Below are 8,986 nucleotides of genomic sequence, written 5' to 3'. Positions count from 1 at the left end.
TTCTAAAGATAAATGTTATGTCCACAACATTTTTACAATATTTTCACAACAAATTCTAAGTAACAAGTTGTTACTGGTTGTTATTGTTGGGGTAAAAAAGTAATCTTAATGGTAAGTTCAAATTTGAACCAATAACAACTAACCACATATAATTTGTTGTAAAAATATTGTGGAAGCAGCACTTCTCTTTTCTAAAATACTTGTTTTCTTCCTCTTTTGGTACTCTTACTACTACTATTATTAATGTTGGAACCACCTTATAAGTATGGTAAAATCCCTCCAACATGCCTGGAACCTAATCTACCCCCGTCCTACCCACATGGGTTTTCCCTACCTGGAGAAGGGGCAGGGCAAGTAATTCCGCTTCTCCTTGTTGTCACCCTAACAACCTAACAATTCCTTGGATGTTGCACCTTTTAACTTTTCAAGTAAATTCAACCATGCATACAAAAGGTGTTTATCTTCTCCAAGAACCATTAAATTCAATATGTGACTTTCTGGTTAATGCAACCATATGATTAAAATTGATTAGGAACCTGTACAATGCCTTAAGAAATGTAACTAAGCTTTGTCTACTATTTTTTGTGGCTACAAACGTTGGTCTTGCAAACTCAAAAAATGTAAATATTTTATTCCTTTATGAAAAGCTTTTTCAGATCAGATCCTATTTAGCTTCAGGCACCCAACCCGTCTTAAAAATTAACTTAATAACTTAAAAGAAGTCAAATTACTTCAAGAACATTAAAGCAAATCTTAGACCTATCGTTAATCTTTTGTTTTGACTCTATAAATTTGATGCTTCTCCATTTGCCTCCTTATGTAGGTGATAGTATGCCTAGTTGTGTTTCTTGTTTGCAAAATTAGGTTGCTCAGTATGTCAGTTGTCATTCCTTGTCGCCTGAGTGGCTCTATTAACATGCAGCGTTACAGCCTTACAGGAGTTGCTTCTGGGTGTGACATTATCACCTAACTGAATATATAAAAGTTAACAATTTGTATAGGATACTGACTATAGGTATAGAATAAAGACACCCCAAAACTAACACAACCTTTCAACTTTGATACGAGGAAAAATTGTCTACGATGCCCCCAACAGAAGACGGGGATTATGTTCACCTTATTAAGATGTGTAAAAAAATTGTCCGCTCAGCTAACAATAAATTAAAAAGGGGGGAAAAAAAAACAAAAAAACAAAAACAAAACTTACACAAGTTTACTGCTGTCAATTTTGTTTGCTCTGATACACTAGAAGCAATCAATCATGCCTATAAGTAGACTCTTCTTAGGCTGCTTGAGTTGCTGTATCCTCACTAAACTCATATCTATCGCCGGCCACTAGCCTTTCTAACAGGAGGAGCTGTATCCTCATCATCTGACTGTATATCACCATACTGCCACATCCCTCGCCTAGCAGTCCGTGCTTCATCCTGGAACTTCTCCAAATTATCAAGGGCCAACTGTCTATCCTTGTGGTCCCACTTCTTCCTCTTTTCTGTTCTAGCAAGTCCTTCCTGAAAATTCAGAAAATGCCATATAAGTGGTATATTTCTAATAATTTGAATTTCTGCATCAAAATAGGTAGAAATGTTGCACCCCCAAACCAACAAACACAGATAGAAATAAAGCATTACAAGACTGACTTGTCTGGGTTGTCAATAAACCAACCAAAAATAAAAGGTGAATGGTGGAAAGCTCATAAGGTAAATCAAGAAGAGTTCCTCCACAATTTAAGATTTCAGCATGATACATGGTTATATTTCTCATGAAAAACAATTGGGTAGCTTGGGTGAGAAACTGCAAGCATCAAATTTCTTTACATAGTAGTTTCCATGAGAATGGTGCAATTTATCATTTTGCAGAACATGTGAGGCTATGCCAATTCTATTACTTGCACATTTTGCAAGAGGAGATAGTACCAAGAGCCTCTATCTTCTCAGGAAAAACAAAGCAAACAAGACAGATGCTATTCATACCTGAAGCATGGCAGCATTTATACTAATCTCAGCATCCACAGCAACAAGAGTTACAACAAGAGTTGGCCCAGTTCCCTGCCCTTTCACTTTTCCTCCAGAAGTGTCCCTTTCCTCAACCTTGGCCCTGAACTCTTTTGAACCGTTCAATGTGTGCTCACTCAGAAATTCAGCTGCTTCTTGGCCAAAATCTTCCTCCAAGGCTGGAACCTTCATATATGCAAGGCTGCATAGTTGAGCAAGACCAGGTGCAGAAGATACTGAGGAATCAATAGGACGTAACTGACTGTAAGGAACGACCTCTTGATTCCCATAATCAATGTAGAACACTTCGAACTTGTCTTTTGGGGACTCCACAGGTCCTCGGGGTGCATTGACAATCTTGACAAATCAATTGGAAGAAAATTATGAAAAAATAAAGGCAGATGAATCATACATTTAAATGTATATAAGCAGAGAGGAAATGTGAGAAAGGGGGGAAGAAAAGAGAAGATGTGAGGTTATTTTATTTTATTTTTTAAAAGGGGGGGGGGGGGGGGGGAACAGTGGTCTATCTGCAGGTTGTTTCATAACTAGAACAAAACAGTATGAAAGATAATTGAGCTAGCTGAAGAAAGAAAATGATCAGATCATAGGTTGTTGGTCCAACCACTTAGCTAACTGCTATTGAAATGTGACTCATTGTTCTAAGAAAAGGACAAAAAGGTTTACAATTAGTTATAATATTTAGTATCTTTAAGATGTTTCAAAAACATTTCCACCATGCATCTCATCAACTTGCTCCTTGAGATCCCAGTTTCCAATTCCCCACTTCCTGCAACCCACTCTCACACTCATTAAGACAATTAATCCAGAGTTCTTGGAGAAGCCAAATGCTGAAATACTTGAACAGTAATTTACTATACCAAGTAATGAATACAAAAACTACACAGCAAATAGTAATGTGCCTCTTAACGTCAAGGAAGTAGTTTAGTGTGTATGTGAGAGAGAGCAAGAGAGAAATTTAACAGTTAGAACCTAGGTATCAGTCAGTCACTAACCATAGCTCGATTCCAGGAATTGTCAGCACTAAACTGAGCAAGGACTATATCACCCTTTTTAGGATTAAAAGCACCAATTACAGGAGCTTCTTGAAGACTTAATGAAGCAAGCTGCTGCTGAATTGAGGCCACTTTCTGATCCCCAACTGTCTGGACGTAAAATTTACCACCGCCCAAGACTTCTGTAACCATTACCTGAAAATTATATCAATGATACATGTCATTTACCATTGCACAACACATGAAAAGGGTATTACTTGATGCACTTGCATTCCAAGCACCTTTAGCACTTCTTTCTGTTTGCTTTCCACAACCGCACCATTGGGCACTTCCTCCCCTTCAACGTAATTCTCCCAAATCTGCAACATAATCTCCATTTAGCATATTTGACAGAGGAAAATAGTGGTAATATAATGCAAGTTCTGCTTCTTACTTTCAGTTTTTGCCTCTTGGCTGATTTCTCAGCTTGTTCAAGAAGGTGGATGTCAGGGATCCTGTCACTGCCAAAGGAAGTTTGAAGTTTTGCTAGGCCAGCTTCAAGGAGAGAAACTGCCAGATTTGTCTTTGATTCCCACATTGATCCCAAGAAAGTTCCATTTCTATCAACAGTTTCAACTTCAATCTGTATAAAAGATACAGATTTATCAAAGCAGTAGAAGCAACAAGTGGGAAATTACCAGTTTCTCAGAAATAGGGGAAAACCTCAACATCTCTCTGCATTATCTTTCTTCTCATTAGTGCAATAGCTTCATCTGAATAGGGCTCATCACGACCAGGACATCTGACCCCAGAGAATGCGAAGGCAATACTACACGTTTCTTTGGGAATCAACAACTTAAAACGATGACCACTGAGGACATATTCAACAACGGCAGGTATTCTCCTACTCCGATGCAGGAATGGCAAAAAATCCTTAGCTTTCTTGGCCGAAGCCTGAATGATACACACAAAATAACAAAAATAATTAAACTTATAAGGCAGGATATGATAGTAAGAAAAGAATTTAGTATAATGGTAACATTTCTCACCGTAAGCAGGTCTGTTATGTGCATTACCGGAGGATCCTTAGCTGAATGGGTACCTTTCTTACCAGAAATGGCACGGGATTCAGCAGCAAGAAGGGCATCATAATGGTTTGATCTCTCCTCAAAATCTCGATGCCTAATAACAGTGCCAAATCCACGGGCAACCAAAAGCTCAGCTACATTCACCCCAGGCTGGCTGCTAGAAGCGGGTGGAGCAGGTGAGGGGGTATCATCACCCTCAACCTTAATAGGAGACAATAGGAAAACTGATCCAAAATCCATTACTCTGGAATCTGCAGACGCAGTAGCAGCTGCAGGTCCATCTGCCATGCTGACCTTCCTAGAATACTCCATTTGAACATTCACCTGAAAAAGTCATATAATCAATAATTAAATTAAAATTTATATTATCATAAAAAAAGGTATAGTAATGACAGTTCATACTTGTCGGCCAATAAGTCGTGTTCTTAAGAACTCCCTGGCTTCACGGGCATAGGGAGCCGGCTTTTCCTCCCTCCGAGGATTGCCGATTTTTGGACACCTAATACTTGACAGATTGACCCGACGCTCTGCTGATGGACTTCCATATGGGACAGAGTCATCAGCTACAATAATGCAGTCCCCACTTACAACCTCCACCACCTGGAAAAAGCCAAATGCAATTTAGAATAAATTTTTGGCATTGAGAATAAATAAATTGAGATAAGCATTGCTTGGGACTCATTATTACCTTTCCTGTGAAATTCTGGTCATGGATTGCCTTTGAATTTGTAGCCGGAGGAACATAGTTCGTCCAAATCCTCAACCTAGTTTTCTTGGCTTGAAGCTCTGCAGCCTTCAGCCGCCGCTTGGCATCTTCTTCCATCATATTTGCACTCCATTCAACATACTTAGCTAAACCCTAGAGGGATAGAGAGAAGATTTTTTGTTATTAGCAGTCTATGCACTCATTCTTTTAGATGGCCTTATTAACAATTGTCAGGTGGAGACATCTAGCACATGAAATAAACTTTAGGCAAGCAATGACTCAAATACCACACACAAGACACATAAGTTTTCAAAAGAACAAAGAGAAATTATAAAAGCCTAGAGAGAATGTAATCACAAGTAAAAAGAAAGTAAAAGTTAGTACTAAATGCCAAATTAGTGTCATGTAAATAAGGTCCAAGTCAGGCCACAGAATTCAAAGGGAAATAACTTGGCAGAACTTGACCAAACTTGATCAAACAACATAGCCTCATCCTTCTTTGCCTTCAACACCACCAGAAAATACTCTATAGAATGTAAATGACATTTTTTCCCTCAGATTCTAACATCCAATATTTCTTTGTGAATTATGTACAGTTGAAGCATTGACAATATGCCTTTTGAAGCTGCCTTACTCTATAATCTACAAATCTCATGTCAATAGAATGATTAAATGGACACATGATCTGTTACAAGCCAAAACCACACAAGATGCGACACCAAAAACATAAAGTGGGGCAGAAAAAAAAAAAGAATCCATAATTCAATATTTCACACACACAAATATATATATATATATTTGTAGTAATTGCACTACAATGTAAGCACATACATTTTCAACAAGCTCCAGTGCGAGGTCTTTTGCTGAGTCCCCATCAGGATAATATACCGACCCAATCAAATTGCTGAACTTGTCAACACCTTCCAGGACAATACGAACCTATACATCATTTAGAAAATTTCATAAGGAGGGGAGAAAAACCCAATGTGCAACATAACCTATAGCAGCAATTTACGTACATCTCTATTTAAAACACGAAGCTCTGTGAAAAATTTGGCTTCAGCACCAAATGGATCAGGAGAAACTTCAGAAGATGATGCTGCTGAGACTGCAAGCCTCTGCGCAGATGTTAGAGGTGCTCGAGATTCAGCAGAAACATCTCCATTTGGTTCTTCAGTGGTTGCTTCTGTTTCAGCAGCACTTTCAGTTATGGTCCTTCTTCCCATGGATGGGGCCTAATATTAAAACATACGCAAAAATGCATTGATAAGAGCATAAGGTTGAGAAAAGAAGAAAAGAATTCATGTGGACAGGTGCTAATCACAAAATAGGATGCATACCTGAATTCCTGCAACAAACACTTGGACAAACTGAAACTCTGGAAGCAGATATACCCGAATGGTACTGCCATCACGAACCTGCTCGACAATACCTTGCATGGGACTGCCCTTGTTTGAAGCTAACAGACCCATGGCATTGAAGTTGCTAGGATCACCAATGGCAGAAGGCGGTAGATTCCTGATTGCTGCTTCAGCAGCACCTGCAACCTGAAATCAGGAAATTAAGGACCATGTATTAATCTGTTTTGCAAAAAGCGTCCATCTGATCTCAAACAAGACAATGAGCATGTAATGCAACGCAGGTGTTTTACCTCATTCTAAATTTCTTATACCTCCTTTAATTATTAAAGCTGATGAGTCTCAGGTGGTAGTTTCCATGGTTTTTTTTTTTCCTTCCTTTTGAAATTGTCTAAATTCAAGATGAATGTATAGGTTCGTATTGTCCTCAAAGGTATTGACAAAATTATTTGAAATTTCTTAGTCTATTGGTCTCCAGGTTGAATTTCTTTCAAAATTGTGTTGGTTTAAGTTGGATTTTAGATCAAACACTGGAAATAGTTTGCACCCATTTCTGTCTAAACGTTTCTTGCCATTTAAAAATTTAACTGAATTTTTTTTTCTTTTGTAAAAAACTGACATATTCCAATTGAACTGAACTCCCCTATACTTGTTTGGCTTGGGATCCCTCCCCTTGGTCCGTGTCAGTTTGTGTTTATAAAAAATGATATATTCCATTAAGTAGAAAATTCTCCCCAAAAGCCAACCAAATCAAACCAATTTCTGCCCTAAAAATAATAAAAATCCAGTCGTCTTGATGGCACCTTAAAATCCCAATATGCTCTAATTACAAGGACAGGACTCTCATACCCCAACACAAGTAATAATACAGAGGATATAAGGAGACCTCTAGGCAATGGAAGTAATAGGTAATATTTAAGCGAGCAATTTAGAGTTCAATAAAGAAGAGGAGAGAAAGAATTAAAATGTGAACCTTGCTCCAGCGACCAAGACCTTGTTGCTTGGCTTGCTCTTCCAGACGTAGCAGTTCTGGAAGGAAAGGACTCACTTCTCCTTTCTGTTGACCCTGCTCTCTGACCTGCAGGACAAGATTCAGCTAATGCCCATACAGAGAAATCACAAGTCACAATCTTTGCAGTATGTATTAATAAAAAAAGGGACATAACCTTTGCCCAGCCTTCAGAAACCACCAGCAAGGCAACATTTTTGTCACCAATAAAAACAGAGCCAAATTCACGGCCTATGGATGGTACAGTGTAATCCACTTTGAAGGCAACCTCCTGCAAGAAAAAAGATGTAACATCCTTATTTAAAGGAATGAACTTTAATTTAGCCAATGGCAAGTGAAATAATATCGAAAAGGCACCTTTCCTATGCAGAGTTTCCTCAAGTACTCTCTGCTGTCCCAGGCAAATGGCTCATCGACACCACCTCTTCGGGCCTGGGAAGAAAAGACAAAAGGGAAAGCCATTGTAATGTCAGCAACAACTCTCACTCATAATTTTTTTTTTTAAAGACTAATACTTTGTGTGTTAAACGGGACAAGAACTGAAGTGCCCACAGAACGAAAAACTCAGGACCAAAGACACTTTAGAAGAATAAACAAATTTCTGTTTTTAATCACCCAAATCACAATCACGCAAATAATTTTTTGATTTCATAATTTTGAATGATAATTAATAGAAACGAATCACAAAGGAAAGAAGCTGATCACAAAGGAAAATGGTCATGAAACAAAATAATCCAATTGTGCGTGCACACACACACTAGCTGATCGATTCAAACGAAGGCAAGAATTAAGAAACAAGTAAAACAACACGGGCAATACCGAAAGCAGCAATTCAAAAGTGAAGGAAGGGAGTACCAGTCTTGGAGCAATAAGAGATGACAAAGTAAGGGTCTTCTCAGGTGGGGGTCCAACCCTATTAGCAGCCACCGCCATTATAACCAAGCAGTCCCCTGAAAGAACCGCTTTCACTTTTCCTTTGTACCATCCTGAGCCCCCAGCTGTTGATGATGCCATCTCTCAACAGCTACGATCTACAAATTTTTTTTTCCATATTTTTAGCCATAATTCAACCGCATAATACACAATTAAGATCAAATATACATATTTAACAATAATTAAGAAACAATTCCGGTTTTATTTTTATAGTAATAATTGAAATAAGAAAACATTGAGATCCACAATATTGAGATGAGCACATGCAACGATAGAGCATTGACAAAACAGGTCGATCTATCATTAGAGCAAGCAAATCAAATAGAACAATCCAACCATCTTAATTATTAAGAATTTATTTATTAATAATATTAATAATAATAAGAAAAAGTGGGCAACAGTGAGTGGAGTGTAACATATTTGTGTAAAGAGAAGAGATTAAAGGTTAAGTGCATGCAAATCTGCTACAAAATGAAGACGCATATCATTAGATTAGATTATTATAGATATATATATATATATATATATATAGCAGCAGACAATTACAGAGAGCAAGCAAAATGAAATCTGATAATGATCACGTAGAGAGAGAAATGAATGAGGATGAGGGTGCAGTAAGTTAAACCTTGATCAGATCAGACGGTGAGGAAGTCCGAAGGCAGAGTTCGCCTCCCTTTGGATCTGTCGAAATTACAAAATCTCAGAGTCAATCCAAAACAAAACAAAACAAAACAGCAAATTGCAGCAGCTACGGAGGCTATGGAGATCTGTAATATTGAGGAGAGAAAAGTCAGAGATGCAAAGCCCTGGCTATGGAGGCGGATCAAACAGAGGAAGCGAGACAGAGAGAGAGAGATGAGATGAGATGAGAGAGAGGATCTGCAGTATGAACATAGAAGAGGC

At 38.2% G+C, this 8,986-nt stretch overlaps 1 protein-coding gene across 1 annotated transcript; it reads right to left on the bottom strand.

Moving 5' to 3' along the window:
* Positions 1-1,023: 1,023 nt before the first annotated feature.
* Positions 1,024-8,986, bottom strand: LOC115963051 (ribonuclease TUDOR 1). Its single transcript, XM_031081938.1, has 17 exons — positions 8,709-8,986; positions 8,006-8,181; positions 7,508-7,582; positions 7,308-7,421; positions 7,115-7,219; positions 6,124-6,330; positions 5,803-6,018; positions 5,615-5,722; positions 4,766-4,936; positions 4,480-4,677; positions 4,039-4,401; positions 3,713-3,943; positions 3,444-3,632; positions 3,292-3,369; positions 3,011-3,205; positions 1,974-2,351; positions 1,024-1,511 (listed from the first exon to the last, which is right to left on the bottom strand). The coding sequence occupies exons 2-17, from the start codon at positions 8,162-8,164 to the stop codon at positions 1,323-1,325; spliced, it is 2,976 nt and encodes a 991-aa protein (XP_030937798.1). The 5' UTR covers positions 8,165-8,181; positions 8,709-8,986; the 3' UTR covers positions 1,024-1,322.

The sequence above is a fragment of the Quercus lobata genome, chromosome 10 (genome assembly GCF_001633185.2).
Source record: "Quercus lobata isolate SW786 chromosome 10, ValleyOak3.0 Primary Assembly, whole genome shotgun sequence".
NCBI classification, from domain to species: domain Eukaryota; kingdom Viridiplantae; phylum Streptophyta; class Magnoliopsida; order Fagales; family Fagaceae; genus Quercus; species Quercus lobata.
Note: the sequence above shows the minus strand (reverse complement) of the source record. Positions and strands in the feature narration are given on the sequence as shown.